The sequence below is a fragment of the Cryptosporidium andersoni genome (genome assembly GCF_001865355.1).
Source record: "Cryptosporidium andersoni isolate 30847 chromosome Unknown contig_1, whole genome shotgun sequence".
NCBI lineage: Eukaryota > Apicomplexa > Conoidasida > Eucoccidiorida > Cryptosporidiidae > Cryptosporidium > Cryptosporidium andersoni.
The window spans coordinates 27,405-42,356 of record NW_027122907.1 but is presented as its reverse complement, the minus strand read 5'-3'; the positions used below and the strand labels follow the sequence as shown (position 1 = coordinate 42,356).

The window sequence follows — 14,952 nt, the reverse complement described above, 5'->3', positions numbered from 1 at the left end:
TTTTGTAAAAAAGATATGCTAATCATCTTTAAAAAATTAAACAAAAACATATTATAGTAGACCACTAGACTCTATATGAGAATGAGATACATTCTCGAAAATATCTTTGGGTATTAAGTTTGAGACAGATTGCCTTGAAACAAGGGTTTGGTAGTCATTTATATTATTCATATTTTCTAGTAATACTTCATTTCTTGAAGTTAACCGGTTAAATATTACTGAAGCAAAATTAATAAAGTTTCCTATTGTCCCTTTAAAATATGATCGATTATTTTCTTTGTGAGAAGTATCTAATTCTGCAGAGTTCTTTTGAGATTTCCAACTGTTTGGTTCTGGGGTATCAACAATACAAAGAGTGGTAATCTGCATAAATTCATTCCACTCTGTTGGATAAGATCTTTGTAGTAAAATACTTACTGATTCTATAGTGGATATAAGAGCATCAAGTTTCTCCTTAGATACTTCAAAAAAGTTTGTTTTTTTTAAAGACTCAAACAAGGAATTACAGTACATGCACTGCACATTGTTGTCTTTACTAACCAACCCACAGAGACAAGTTTTAGTCAGTTTAGATACAATATATGAAAGTAAAATATCGTCATTTGATATAAAGTACTTGCCATTAGTAGTTTCTCTTACAAAATTTTTATTAAATTGTGATACTGAGAGTGTATTTATTGGGGTATTATAATCATACGATACCTTCAAATGGTTAATTACCTCATTCCAGCAGTTAGTCATATCTTTTATTGGATTATTTAAAGATTTACTTTTAATTTTGCAGTCTGAACTATTTTTTTCATGGTTTACATCATTAGTGTTAGCTCGGAAAATTGAATAAAAGTGAAAATGATCTTTTTGTCTCGACCCACACTGAGAAGTGATTTTTTTATTTTCAGCTGTTAATGAAATATATTCACTGTATGATGGTGATAAGAATTGCCTTAATATAGATGAATTTTCGGAAGGATCTGCAAGGTATAAAAGACAGCATATTTTTGGCAGTGACAGAAAAGCCTCAATATCATATTCCAGAAAATTTTCTTTGAAGATATTCCTGTTGTTGTAGTTGTTTGTACATTCTAGTTTACCATCTAATCGAGTAGATGAAAGTTGAGTAAAAAGTGAAAAGTGGCTATTTCTGATTTTAAGCTGAACATTAAATATATAGGAAATAAACTTTACAAGTTTTACTAAGCCAATATTTTCAATATTATTGGATGCAAGATATTTATTAGCTATTCTCCATGATTCTTGAACCTTCAGTATAAATTCATGAAGATGAATATTATTGAAAATATGAGGATCAATCTTTTCAGGTAATTGGCTTAGTGATACTATTTCACTTATCAATTGCTTGAGAGAGTCAATACAAATACTACTTATAATGCCAACAATAGAATATGAGGAATCATTCATCTGGTTAGCCATATAATCAATATAACTTATTAGGTTCCAAGATTTGATATTTATAAACTGTCCAACATCTTCATTGCCTTTTCTTTCAATATTTGAAACTCTAAAAAGCCTTTGGAGAAGGAAAAAAAACTTTGGATTTGAGATAATCCTTGAATAAGACGACATAAATTCTTTGGCACAGTAAAATTCCAATCTAAGTGGCTCTTGAGAGTCGTTTAAATTTAATTGTGTATTATTGTACTTATATAGATGAGTATCCAACACCACAGAGTTATTTTTTGTAAGTTCGTTACTAATAAATTCGTAGATATCAATAACAAATCTACGAGAAATACTTTCAATCTTAATTAAATTATTAATATATAAATCTTCAAATTTAGTCCAATATTCATCAAACAATATCAAAGTACTGACAATATAGCTTCTCCATTCTTGAAAAAGTTCTAAATAATCTATTTCGGATATCTCTACAGTTCTTGAAACATCACCAGATTCAGGATCTTCATACTTATGCTCAAATTTATTCAAGAGATCTTCAAATTGCAATATTAAGACTATAATACACTGCCATTGGTTATGAAGATCCTTACCAGCTGCAACTACATCGGGCTGGAAGAAGAACTTTTCACCATTTACCCAAATTAAGCTGTAACCATCAACAGCAGCTTCTAATACATCAACGCGGTATGACCTTTTATCTAGATTTGGGAATAGGGCTTTATAATTCTTAGTAAAACCATTTCTGTACTCCCTACTACTTGGGATAATATTAAGATATTCACATAGAAGTTCTATATTTATTAAAAACAATTTACAGCTTCTATATCCTTCTTTTGTCTTTACACAAAGCTTGGCTGTTGAAATATCTTCAAAATTTAACATTTTGAGATTAGCCAATAATCGTATAAAAATTATTTTTATTTCGCTACCTTTCATAGTTTCATATACAGAATATAAACATCTACACTACTTAAAATCTAGTCATGAAAAGTAGTTCTAACACTTTAAACTTTGAAGCTGAATTCTAAATTTAAAAATTCAATTATTTCTAAATAGTTGAACAATACCTGATGTTATAGATTTGTCTAGATTCCAAAATGTCAAGGTGGACCTAAGCACAAAATGTGCGGGTGTGAGACATTCCAGGCAGTAATGTCGTATACAAACTAAGTAAACATGGACAAATTTGGACGGAAAAATAAACTCTAGAGTTAAATCCAACTTTATATCCTCAACTTATTCAAATTTGTTCAATTATCTAGTAGGCCCTATCTCTTATGTCATCTAATTAAATCTAGATTTTTCTAAGAATGATGATATTACACGATTAATATGTAGATTAACTATTGAGCGCACTTCCGGAGTTTCTGACAAGGCATGTGTTCCACCTTCAATCATCACAATTTCATGTGGGATATGAGTAGGAATGAATTTTGCAATCTCATTTACGTCCTAAAGTAATGTGAAATATATTTAATAAGGTACAAAAGAGATTTAATAGGTTGCCATATAAATAGTACTCTCCAGAAAAGACTCCTTTAGTTGTAATGAAGATGGTTATTAGTATAATAACCATGCATAAATTTCTATTAAATAAGAAGATACAAATTCCATGTACTTATGGCTAATTTCTATGTATAAACCACTATTATGGTTCAGAGAATTGCAAACAACTTACTTGAGGATCAACGACTTCATCTTTTGTTCCATGAATTAGTAGGAAATACTTAGTATTATGTACATTCTGAAGTAATTTGTAATCAACTTCGCTTCTTTTCTCAATACATTTCAGTGATATTTTTCTCGGAATATTATCTCTCGGTAAAATTTCTGCAAATTCAATTTCACCTGATTTTTTGATATATAAAGTAGTATAAAGTGGATAGTATATTAGACAGTACAAAAGGTGTAAGTACTTTGTATTTTGACTTACCAGAATTAAGATCCTTAAGTTGTTTGGGGGTGAGATATTTGGAAATAATTGAACTTGTCAGGTTGTATCTGGCTGCTATGCTGACAATTAAGTCGATATCATCATATAGCCAAGAGTACATAATGGCTTCAACTGCACCCCTTGAATGACCAATAATTCCAATAGTAATTAACCTCTGGGACCTAAGAAACTCAATAATCTTCCTCAAGTCATGTACAACTTCTGCTTTGTAGTCGCCAAAACTCCAATCTTTAATACCTTGGGATTCTCCATTTCCATGGAAATCAAAGCGTACTGCATTTACTTTGCAATGTTTTGCAATTGTCTGACAAAGTCGGTTATCTTTAGATGAAAATAGTCCATGACATATTATAACAGTATTCGCATTATATTTATCATGTACAGTAGCAACTGCTGATAATTGATTTCCCTGTCCACTCTCTATAGTAAAATAGCCTCTGCAAATATAAATTGTATAATATGTATATAGTAATAATAAATAGTGAAAACTTACTTAGAATCCCTACAGAAATCCCAAAAAGACTTTTCTGAAGACATCTTAGAGTAATTCCTCAATGCACTAGGTTTTTTCTTAATAAATAGTACTGAATGCGGTAAATCTCTAAATATTGCTCTAAGGTATCCAAAAAAAGTGAATCCAAAGTTACAAAAATTTAGATTCAATTGGCACCTATACATAGATATATTTATTTTGAAAATATTATATTTACCCAAATCTCACTAATTTTATATGGCGGAACATGTTAGATTAAGAAAAGCAGCAGGCCAGGTTTGGGTTGATAATACCTTAAATGAATGGCCTGAAAATGACTATAGACTATTTTGTGGAGATTTAGGGAATGATATAACAGAGGAAGTTCTTGCAAATAATTTTCAAATATACCCTTCATTCCAAAAGTGTAAGGTAATTAGAGACAAATATACAAATAAAAGTCGGGGATATGGCTTTATTTCTTTTGGAGATCCGCAAGACATGTTGCGAGCATTGAAGGAAATGAATAGAAAGTACATTGGAAGTCGTCCAATAACTTTGAAGAGATCAAGATGGAAAGATAGGGAAATCGACTCTGAGAGAAATAAGAAGTTTGACATATTAATGAATAAACAAGGAGTTAGCAATCCACTCAATACAGTCCGAATATTCAAGAAACGAAAGTATAAACACACTACTGATAAAGATAAGAAATAGTAAAGAATAGATCTTATAGAGCTGTTTCCAGCAATTCTAATAATTTACATTAATGACACAATTCCTAAAGAGAATGGGGATTTCTTACTAGTATCTACCTTTATTTCATTCATATAATACTTATGTAGCTGCAGTATAAAAAAAAAAAGAAATTAGATATAACAAATATAACTTCTACAAATTAAACTTCCTAAGACGCCTTTGTTTTAAAAGTTGCAATGTTTTCTCTACTTCTGAATTAAGAGATAGAATATCTATACTACTGCATACTTCCTTAACATTCCTGCTATTTCTCTGAATTCCAAGTATTTTTCTAGAAGGCTTTAGTTTCTGTTTATTTTTATAAGTTTTTTTTGGAAGGAAAGGAGCTAACCAAGTTTCCTTTGCAATTTTCTCCGATAATTTCTTGTTTACCTCCTGGTTTCTTTTCCAATCATCATTTTCTTTTTTCTTTACAGTAACCATCTTATAAGTGTAAATGAGGCACAAAATATAATTATACCTTGTGTAATAGCTACTTCGGTGTAGTAAGGCGGTTTGTGGTACTATAACGAAGAATCTTGAGTGAAACTCCTCTAATATAGAGTTAAGGATAGCAGAGATATTTGTTTTCAAAGAGAATTTTTAATTTATACGAGATTTTTGAAATACAATACATTCACTACCAACAATGATTAAAGATTCTGATACTAGATAGCCAGTGAAATTTTAGGAAAGTGGGAATACTATAAAAGAATGACTAAGGGTGACTGAAAAGATCATTTATAGTTAACTATTTCGTTATTTATTTCTGATAATTTTGGTTTTTTTTTCAATTTTTAAGATTCCCCGGGGGTAGATTGCAAATATATCACTACTCAAGAATTTAGATAGTAATACCTTTATCTAATTTACATAAAGTCTGAAACTTCTAATACTTTTGACTTCTTGATTAATAATTAAAAGTGAATATTTCAGAGCACATTGAAAACAAAACGAAAATGTGTGCTTTGTAATATTAGAAGTAGTTGTATCAGAAATATACTGATAGTAAAAGGTAGTGAAAATATATGAAATTATACAGATAAAAAGAAGTCAATTTTGGCAATATATTTAAGAAAATATCAGTATATATGTTATTTTAAGAAGTAGATATCTGAGAATATCCATAGACTTTAGTGACTGAAAAATCACTATGTAAGAGTAATATACATATGTAATAGATAGAAATTCACTAATATAAGTTTAAAAAATAAAAATTTGGATGCTAGCTTCAACTATTTAAATAAATGACCCTATACAAGGATAAGTACTAATAGTAGAAAGTTCCAAGCGCCCAAGTCCTCAAGATCATTTAGAAGGACTTGATAAGAGAAGTTTTATAAGGGAAGCTGTGGACTTATGTACAAAAGTGCAAACCTATATAGTATTATCAATAGAAATAGTTATTAAAACTGGGATATATAAGAAATGTTTGGTGCAATAGGAAGGAGAATGTCGGAATCTACGACTGCAAAGAGTGATGTCTCAATAATGAAATTTAATACAAAGAATACTCAAACAAATTCAGTTCATTGGGAAATTCGTATAAAAGATGCACTAGTGAAGTGTGGCGAGTCTTATGATGGTATTGGCAATAAAATGATTGAAACTGTGAAGGAACTATGCCATACAATAGTAGCAAGTGGACCAGAAGAAACAAACATGGTTTATACATGTATAGCTGAAACAATGGCAGAATGTATTTGTACACTACCATATAAAACTGGTATATATGCTGGATTAACAGCACTAATGTCAACATCTTTAATGGAGGCTGCACCACTTGCAGCAGAAGCAAATGTGTCTATCCGAATTATTAAATTATGTGTTGAAATATTCTTATCAGAATTCGAGAAATCCAATTTTCACTTGTGTAAGAATACGCTGCTATTTTTTACTGAGCTCGCAAATTTCTATGTAATTGATTCATCTCAGCTGTTTGCTATATATAATATTATCCTCCAGACTGGGAGCTCTATTGAGGATACCTTTTCATATAATGGTGTGTCACACCATTCATTTATATTATTTTCAATAGTTGCATATACACTACCTTATATTAGGGATGAAATAAGGTTTTTAGAGGATAAAGGGGAAATATTTAATGGGCAGAAAGAGGAATACACATATGCAGGTATTTTAAGAGAGATGGATGCATTTTACAACTCAAATCTACTGGGCTACCTTGAATTTTTAGATAAGTTACTTTTAGAAATCTGTGGTGAACGCCTAGTAATGAAGAACAATTATGAAAACCCATTTAAGAAATATTGGGAGAAACTTTTAGAATGGCAGAATCAAGGATATCCTAGAATACAATCAATTTTACGTTTTTATCGTTCAGAAGTTGTTTCCATATACTCCTCTCAAATACCTATTTTAAAAGATTGTATAAATTTATCTGATTTTGAAAAAATAAAAACTGGATGTATTACAAAGTATTTACCAAGTTTGCTTGTAAGATTCCCAAGAACTGATTTTCTAGATATTAGTGAATATTTGACAATTCATATCATGGATAATATATTGATCTCTTTTATGGAATCTCCATATGAATCGGCTCGTCAACTACTAAAGTTACCTATTATAGCACCTTCTTATGATATTTGTCTTTCAATTTGCTTATGGAATGCCTTATTAAATCCATATACATTATTTAGTACTGCATACATGAATTTGGTGACTGTGAATTTGATAAAACTACAAGGTTCATTCTTAAAGAATGTATGGGCCCCTATTTGGCTAAAAGGAATTGTGGATATTTATATTGAACAACCATGGACATTAGGTTTTGAATTTGAGAAAGATAAGCTTTTCTTCAAAGGAACTTTAGGTGCAGACAACTTTAGTATTCAATCTGGCTTAGGAGTTGATGAAGTTAACAGCCAAGAAGATGGTAAATCTAATGATATAGATGATAAAAAGATGAATGTAGATCCTATATCACCAACTAATATTGTTATTAACTACAAAATTTTTCCATCGATTTACTACTTGTCTGTTGGAATGCTTAAAATTGCAAAAAGACATATTGCTTATATTTTAGCATTATGTGATACTGACACAACACAGTTACTAAAGAAAATTTTGTGGGAAAATGAGACATTTGGTTTTGCAATATTTGAAATGGATAATAGTTTTGTTCAAGGATTTATATCACTTATAGTGAATAATATGTGTAGGCTTTTGTTACCACAAACGCTTAGAAGCATACCAAATGAACAATTCCAAAAAATAGCAAGAAAGTTCTTGATATCATCAGATTCTGCCATTATTCCCAAATTCTTTGATCAATTGCGAGAATTTAATAAACTTAGAGAACTTCTATTATTTAAACTTAATTCAGATGTTGAGGTAGAAAAACAGAATATCCTTATTGTTGAATATCTTCGTACGTTGGTTGGACAAAAAATACTTAGTAAGACAGATCCTGATGAGGATAATGAAGTAGCAAAACGATATGAGGAGCGTATAGAACTCAGTGACAAAATAGTTTGCGGTGACTATAGAACTTCAAAAAGAAGATGTACTGAATCTACAGAAACAAAGACTTGTGTTACTGAAGAATCTCAGATTTCCAATGTATGGTCAGCTGAGAGTCTATTTGACTTGTTGTTAGTGACAATTCTATATCAGGGAAATAAAAGCATGAGTCACTTAAGCCGACTATTCGCAAATTATAAATCTTCTATTTCACTATTTTGGAAGATTGCAGAGGAGGGGACTGAATCTCAGGAATATGAATCTAAGGTTAATTCTTTACCTACAAGTCAGTTTACATCTTGTGTTAGAAGAGGTACTATTGGAGTGCTAGAGATTATAAACAATGGGAAAGTGGTAATTTCTAACAGAGAAGAAATAGCAGAGTTAAGATTACTCTGTATTTTGTTTGTATTGTGGGGCGGTATAACGGAGAGTGACTTGAGTTTTTGTATGGGTAATTATACAAACAAAATAAGAATAGTTATCTTTTCGGCAATTAATGAAGGTACTACATCAACTAGTACGGTTTCAAAATTCTTAGCATATATTTTATCTAGCAAGAATTTTATACTATCACTATTTAATATTATAGATATTGGGAAGAGATATCAATTATTTATTGAGTACTTCGAACTTTTAACTGATTTGTTAGATAGAGAACTAGCTATACAGGAGTTGAAGCGTGAGAGAAAGCAGGACAATACTACAAATATAGAGGATGAATCTAAAACCTTGAGTGAAGATAAGGAATTATATGAAAGTACCTCAGATCTTTTGACCATAAGTAATATGTCCTTCTCAGAACTGATAAGTGACATAATTTTGATTTTACTCCATGAGACAGAAAAAAGAGTTGATGAGCAAATAAGTAAGCTATTCGATAGTCTTATCTTAGAAGTAGCAACATTTCTATGTGTTAGATTTGGGTTTTGGCTTCAAGATATAGTCGAATCTAACAATGTGAGGTTATCTGAATTCCCATCTGTATTTGGAATACTAAAGAAGTTTTATGAAAAAAATTTGGGACATATACTTTTTTATACAAATTCAAATTTGAAATTTAGATCTTTATCAAACTTTAGAAAGAGATTAGAGGAAGAAATGAAACACCATCACTAAAAATTGGGCACTAAATTAATGAGCAAGAGTATTCTTGGGAGTATAGGCGGGAAATGCTTGGAATGTGAATATATAACAATTCAAATAACTTTACTATCAGAAGCGTCTGTAGAGATTATTAAGGAAAGAAAATTAGAACTTGTACTTAAGACATATACAAAGAAATTATATTTGATTAGGCTGTAGGGATTAAGGGAGAGATATTTTAAAACTAAGGAATGTAAAGGTATAATCTTACAAATTGAGATTTGACATTATTCTTGCAGAATATGTTTATGGTGAATTAGCCAAGTAATGTACTTTTTACTCTCATAAAGAGATTTTACTCTACTCTTGTCTCTCAAATAGATCAATTTAGGTACGATACTTAGAGTTATATTTCTTGGTAAACTGGAAAAGTAGGTCAATTTAAGATTAAAGTTCTATACTTAAAAAGGGTTATTATTGGAAATCACTCCAAGTTTGTTTACATTCTTGATTGGAGCATATTTTATAAATCCTGTTTATATCTATATTATTTATGAAAACAAAGTTCTAGTTACTACTAAATCATTAGAGGTCCAAAATTCTGGTGAATAAGTCAAAATGACTTTAAGAAAATTTGGAAAATATAGCAAGTATTTGGTACAAATAAAAACATATTAAGCTAATAAGAAGAGTGAATATATTTTACTACTTACAACCTTTAGTGCTATATAATGCTTTGTAATAGAACAAATGAAGGGATTATATCTGGGTTACTATTATAAGACATTTTGTAACTAAGATATCTAAGTGATTTTTAGATCTATATATACTAAAAATAACTACTTTATAATTCATAACAGAAGCCAAATATAGTGTCAAATGAAACATCTTGTTGAAAATTAGGAACTGAGTGTCGTTTCTAGAAATACTTAAAATTAATTTAATTAGTTTAATCCACTTATGTAAAGAAGCCATCTATTATTTAATTTGTGCTAGTTGCTATATATTTTAATTAAAATATTCTTACCAAACTACTAATTACCATCTTGATAGTTAGACTACTATTCAGAAGTATTTATATTGTGGTCAGACAAATTTTAAGTATAATACAAAGGTTCCTTTGGGTTTGCTAAATAGATATTCCAGAAATTGTGAAAAAGTATATCTTGGAAATTTATAGTCAAACACTTTATATAGAGTAACTGTGTTAAAACATAAGTATTACTTAATATTGCAGCACTACTATGTTGATTATGCTAGATAAAAGTTGAAGAGTTATCAAAATAGCATGAGTTAGTGACCTGGAAAGTACCAACCCTAGTTGTAACAGCCTACTTTATTGGTGTGAATATCTTACAAAGACATTGAGTATGTATCAAATATCACCTTATGTCAGATAGAAATATAACTGTATGCAAGTAACAAGTGAGGGAAGTATGAATATTTAGTAACTAAAGTGTATTACTCTTAGACTAATATCTCTTTGATGGTGCCAAATAAGTGTCAGTAAATTTCTTAATATGTGGATAACTCTCTGCTAAGCCTTTTTTAATGTCTTCTACTAGCTGAATATACATGCTTCTTACATACTTGTAAAAAATATATCCTGATCCACTATATATAGGTAGTATAAGCCAAAGAAGTATCATTAACTTTGCATCATAGTAAAAAGGAATCTTCGTAAATACTACTAATATTGATTCTACTAAGCATATAGAACTGCAAATTACCCAATATGAAAGCATTTGTATCAATTCACTCGTTGAGGAGTTATTTCTATTGCAAGGACATATAACTGAATTGAGAGTTAAGTATATAGGGTAAATATACTGTACAGCAAAGCACACCAAATATGGGAATGGGATAATAGTTATTATCATTGCAAATATAGAAGTCTTCAAACTAGGTAGATTTTTATTAAAAAAAAGTAAAGTTGTATGAAGAAGTGATTGACTACTTTCTTCCTGTCTTATAAATGACTCTCAACCACTAGTAGAGGTACCGAGTTTCAGTTGCACACACAGCGCATATTTGCGCGTCATATACGTTTTGTCTTATGGTTGCTTAGCTGGTTGTAGGCTGTCCAAATTCATGGATGACAACTTAACTGCATGTAATTTAATAAAGTTAGGGCATAAACTAGTTACTTATATCAAACTATTATCTATTTAGATAGAGATACATATTGAAACTTAGCTCAACTTTATCAAGAGATGAAGGAGGATGATAGTAGTGTCTTACCGAATGAAGACTCATTTACATTTCAGCCTCAAATTAATCCAAATAGCCGTAAAATTGCAAATAGTTTGAGAAAGAAATCTATCTTAAAACTGTTTGAGATATTATCAAATGGTTCTGAAGTAATAAACTTAATGGATATTTATAAATATACAGACTCAAATACAAGGATTTTAGATACACAACAAGTTATTTCAATTCAATATTTCATACCATTTGTAATAAGTAAAGCGATTCACTTGCCAGCAAATGAAGTACCTGAATCTATTAGTGAAGCATCAGATTTAGTTGTTAGTAAATTTAATAATAATCCATTATATTTTGAGCTGGATAATAAGATGTGCCTTTTTATTAGTCGCATCTCATTCTTAAATCTAATGCTTGACTATATACGATCTTCTAATGGGAAAAGATGTCCAATTAAATTTAATATAAATACTGATAAGCACCAAAGTAGTGACTATCAAGACAAAAGAGGTATAGATATAAAGAAGAAGAGCATAAAAGCCGGAAATCAGAAAGTAAAATTACAGAATAACTCAACAGTATCCAATATTGGTCCAAGGATGGAGAAAGCAATAAGTAACTATTTTGAAAAATTAAAGAAATTAGAAGAGCAGAGAAATGCAGAACAAAAAATTGATTTAAACCCAGAGTGCACATTTAACCCAAATTTAATACCATCGATGTATACAAGAACTAACCAGTCATCCAAATTTTATAGCAAAGATGTGTACATGACAATATTACGCAAATATCTTGAGCTTGATACTGGAGATGACAAAAATATAGAGTCATATTTCAATTCGTTGAGAGAGTGCACTTTTCAACCTAATATTGAGAAATTCTTTGCTGAGAGTGTAAAACAAGAAATGATGAATGCTGCTATTATTAGAAAAATGAACCCTTGCAAAAGTATGCAAAATTTTAGTAGTATTATTGAAGAGGAATGGCAAGGTGCTATTAAGACTTTAATAAGGGAAAATCCAAAGAAGCATTGTAGATTGGTACCTTATTCAAAAAATCAAAGACCAAAAAAAAGCGGAGCAATTTACGAGTGGCAAAAAAGTGAACAAGGTCCAGTATATAGAAACTGTATTGAAAGCTGCAATAAGAGTAAATACGTTTCAAATGGAACGAAAAGTAAAAAGTATTCACCTTATAAATGGGAAGATGACTTGCGGACATATAATGACAGATATGATATTGGACTAATTAAAAATGATGTTAATCATGTAGAAAGTACTGAAATACTCTCTGAAAAAATTAAGTTGAAAAATAATAATTGGAATAGATACATTAGATTGAAAGATAGGCATTTGCAAAGCCTAGTTATAGCAAACATAGATATCCTTAAAGACATAGAAAACGACCAGATAGGAAATCCTGCTTCAAATAATAAAGCAAGATTCTGTGCAAATACAATTGAATTAGTTAGTCCACCAGCTGTAATTGCTATTAAGAAAGATATTGTTAAGTATTTAGAGGATGAGCTGTCAAAACCTTTACCAAACTTAATTGAGATTTGTGGTATTAATGATTAGAGCCTAATACATAAATCTTCAGAAATATAAAAATATTGCACTTCAGTAATGATATATTTAGATATATCTAATTTATTTTTTATTTAATAAGATAGTCATATAAAATATTATATGAACTAGAAAGATTCTAATATTACTTGCGTATCATCATCTCAATAGTACACTATCTTAGTTGGAAAGTAATACAAAATCTAGATAGGTCTATATTCATGATTAGGAAAAAGAGTAGAAATTAGTTTGACAAGTATAATATTGACGGTTTCTAAAGCGCGTCTTTAAAAAAAAAAGATAAATAGGTAATAAAGAAATAAGAATTTTTTCTTGCAATTTGTGCAGATAGAAATCAAATATCTCTTCTTAAATCTTGTATTTAAGAAATACTTTCAATTATTAAGCATGTAGAAAAACTCTATCATTTTACACATTATTACTGTATAGCAACATCGTATAGATCTACATAACCATCCGTAGACTTTCTAAAATATTGTCTCTAGGTTGTAAAGGTTTGTTTATGTTGCGAAATTTCAGTTCCCACCGATTATAACTCATAATTAGACGCATTAATCTATAATAGTGTGACCTATCTCCTATCAGCCTTTCTTATGAAATTAAGTATGCTTACATTACTATCGTGTGGCTTACTATTAGTAGCATATGTAGTAAATTTTGTCATTTTACTGAATTTAAAGTTGCCAATATTACTTTTCATTATATTTTGACCTTTATGAAAAGCTGTTGATATAGGACGTTTTACACCAGTGATTTTATTGTAACAAAAACTATCTGAGTTGGAACTTTCCCTAAATCTTGACTTTAAATTTAAAGTTATTTCGTTGTATTTATTTTGTAAGAACTCAATTATTTGAGGCATATTATTAGGTATATATGTCAATAGGAGATCTGAAGCAGTAATTTTAGCCAAATCTTCATCTACACAAAATTCTTGTGTTTGTCCCTTACTTTTACTTGTAAGATCACTGTGTTCCTTTAATAAAATATTCTGCTCAATTGCCAATCTAGATGATAATTCAATTCTTTTAAACAAATAAAATTGGAGTTTTTCATCATTCAGAAGGTAAAATCTATTATCTAGTGGGAAGTGGTTGACATCACAGTTCTCACCAAAATCTAGATTATCCATGGAAGAGCTATCTATATCTGTAACAAAGAATTAATTCAGTAATTATTTTTATATCATTAAATGTAAAGAGACAAGTGTATACTTACTAATTACATCGCAGATACTGGTAATTTTCTCTATAAGTTTAGGGTTCCTTAAAAATATTATCAGCAGTTTTCTTAGCTTAGATATTGAGAAGCTTACACTGCCAATCTGTTCTTCCTGAAAAATTTCGTGAATATAGCTACAGTATTCATATATGACCTTTTTCAGATGTAAGTGTTTAGCTTTCTTTTTTCTTGCAAAGTTGAGTAGAGGTATAAAGAAAAATAAGGGATCTACAATAGTTCCGATATAAACAACTAATTTTGAGATACATAAATCATTATAGAATGCAGAGATTGGTAGTTTGTGTAGTCTTTCCGGGCATTCTCTAAGTTCATATATACAGGAACGTTTATTATTATAAATAAATTGACATAAATTAGAGGATTTAGGGTGAGGAATTACAACCAGTTCCAAGTCTTCATTCCAATCTTCAATCTCAGGTATTAGTATTAGCTTGTGATTAGTAGGCATACTTGCAGTAGTTAAGTGCTTAGAATAAATTGTTGTATGTCCAAAGCTCACAATCTCATTTTGGTCCAACAGGCGCAAAACCTAGTAACAAACAGCGAAGTCCTGTACCAAGGAAAAGTTTTTAGTGGCTTGGAAAGTGACAGCAAATACTTTATAAAATTCAATACTTTAAGTAAATTATTTAATATTAGCCTGAGGGTCTAAGTAAAATACTGGTCCTTTATATATAGCACTTTAAAAGTGAAATTTATATTCCAACTCTCTGGGTATCGTAGATTTACAACTATTTTTAGTTACTACAACATATTTCATTTAATAT

At 29.8% G+C, this 14,952-nt stretch overlaps 8 protein-coding genes across 8 annotated transcripts; 3 read left to right on the top strand and 5 right to left on the bottom strand.

Annotated features, from left to right (window-relative positions):
* Positions 1-51: 51 nt before the first annotated feature.
* cand_031740 (uncharacterized protein) lies at positions 52-2,355 on the bottom strand (the record flags this gene model as incomplete). Its single annotated transcript, XM_067213400.1, has 1 exon — positions 52-2,355. One exon carries the CDS (start codon positions 2,353-2,355, stop codon positions 52-54), a length of 2,304 nt encoding a protein of 767 aa, XP_067066651.1.
* Positions 2,356-2,703: 348 nt separating this feature from the next.
* cand_031730 (uncharacterized protein) lies at positions 2,704-3,910 on the bottom strand (the record flags this gene model as incomplete). Its single annotated transcript, XM_067213399.1, has 4 exons — positions 2,704-2,871; positions 3,098-3,267; positions 3,353-3,810; positions 3,867-3,910. The coding sequence occupies 4 exons, from the start codon at positions 3,908-3,910 to the stop codon at positions 2,704-2,706; spliced, it is 840 nt and encodes a 279-aa protein (XP_067066650.1).
* A 193-nt stretch (positions 3,911-4,103) lies between these two features.
* cand_031720 (RRM domain-containing protein) lies at positions 4,104-4,562 on the top strand (the record flags this gene model as incomplete). Its single annotated transcript, XM_067213398.1, has 1 exon — positions 4,104-4,562. One exon carries the CDS (start codon positions 4,104-4,106, stop codon positions 4,560-4,562), a length of 459 nt encoding a protein of 152 aa, XP_067066649.1.
* A 174-nt stretch (positions 4,563-4,736) lies between these two features.
* cand_031710 (uncharacterized protein) lies at positions 4,737-5,027 on the bottom strand (the record flags this gene model as incomplete). The annotated part of the gene is made up of 1 exon (XM_067213397.1): positions 4,737-5,027. The coding sequence occupies one exon, from the start codon at positions 5,025-5,027 to the stop codon at positions 4,737-4,739; it is 291 nt and encodes a 96-aa protein (XP_067066648.1).
* A 984-nt stretch (positions 5,028-6,011) lies between these two features.
* On the top strand, positions 6,012-9,185 carry cand_031700 (uncharacterized protein; the record flags this gene model as incomplete). The annotated part of the gene is made up of 1 exon (XM_067213396.1): positions 6,012-9,185. One exon carries the CDS (start codon positions 6,012-6,014, stop codon positions 9,183-9,185), a length of 3,174 nt encoding a protein of 1,057 aa, XP_067066647.1.
* Positions 9,186-10,624: 1,439 nt separating this feature from the next.
* Positions 10,625-11,032, bottom strand: cand_031690 (TB2 HVA22 family protein; the record flags this gene model as incomplete). The annotated part of the gene is made up of 1 exon (XM_067213395.1): positions 10,625-11,032. One exon carries the CDS (start codon positions 11,030-11,032, stop codon positions 10,625-10,627), a length of 408 nt encoding a protein of 135 aa, XP_067066646.1.
* A 333-nt stretch (positions 11,033-11,365) lies between these two features.
* On the top strand, positions 11,366-12,934 carry cand_031680 (uncharacterized protein; the record flags this gene model as incomplete). The annotated part of the gene is made up of 1 exon (XM_067213394.1): positions 11,366-12,934. The coding sequence occupies one exon, from the start codon at positions 11,366-11,368 to the stop codon at positions 12,932-12,934; it is 1,569 nt and encodes a 522-aa protein (XP_067066645.1).
* A 580-nt stretch (positions 12,935-13,514) lies between these two features.
* On the bottom strand, positions 13,515-14,633 carry cand_031670 (uncharacterized protein; the record flags this gene model as incomplete). The annotated part of the gene is made up of 2 exons (XM_067213393.1): positions 13,515-14,092; positions 14,162-14,633. The coding sequence occupies 2 exons, from the start codon at positions 14,631-14,633 to the stop codon at positions 13,515-13,517; spliced, it is 1,050 nt and encodes a 349-aa protein (XP_067066644.1).
* Positions 14,634-14,952: the final 319 nt, after the last annotated feature.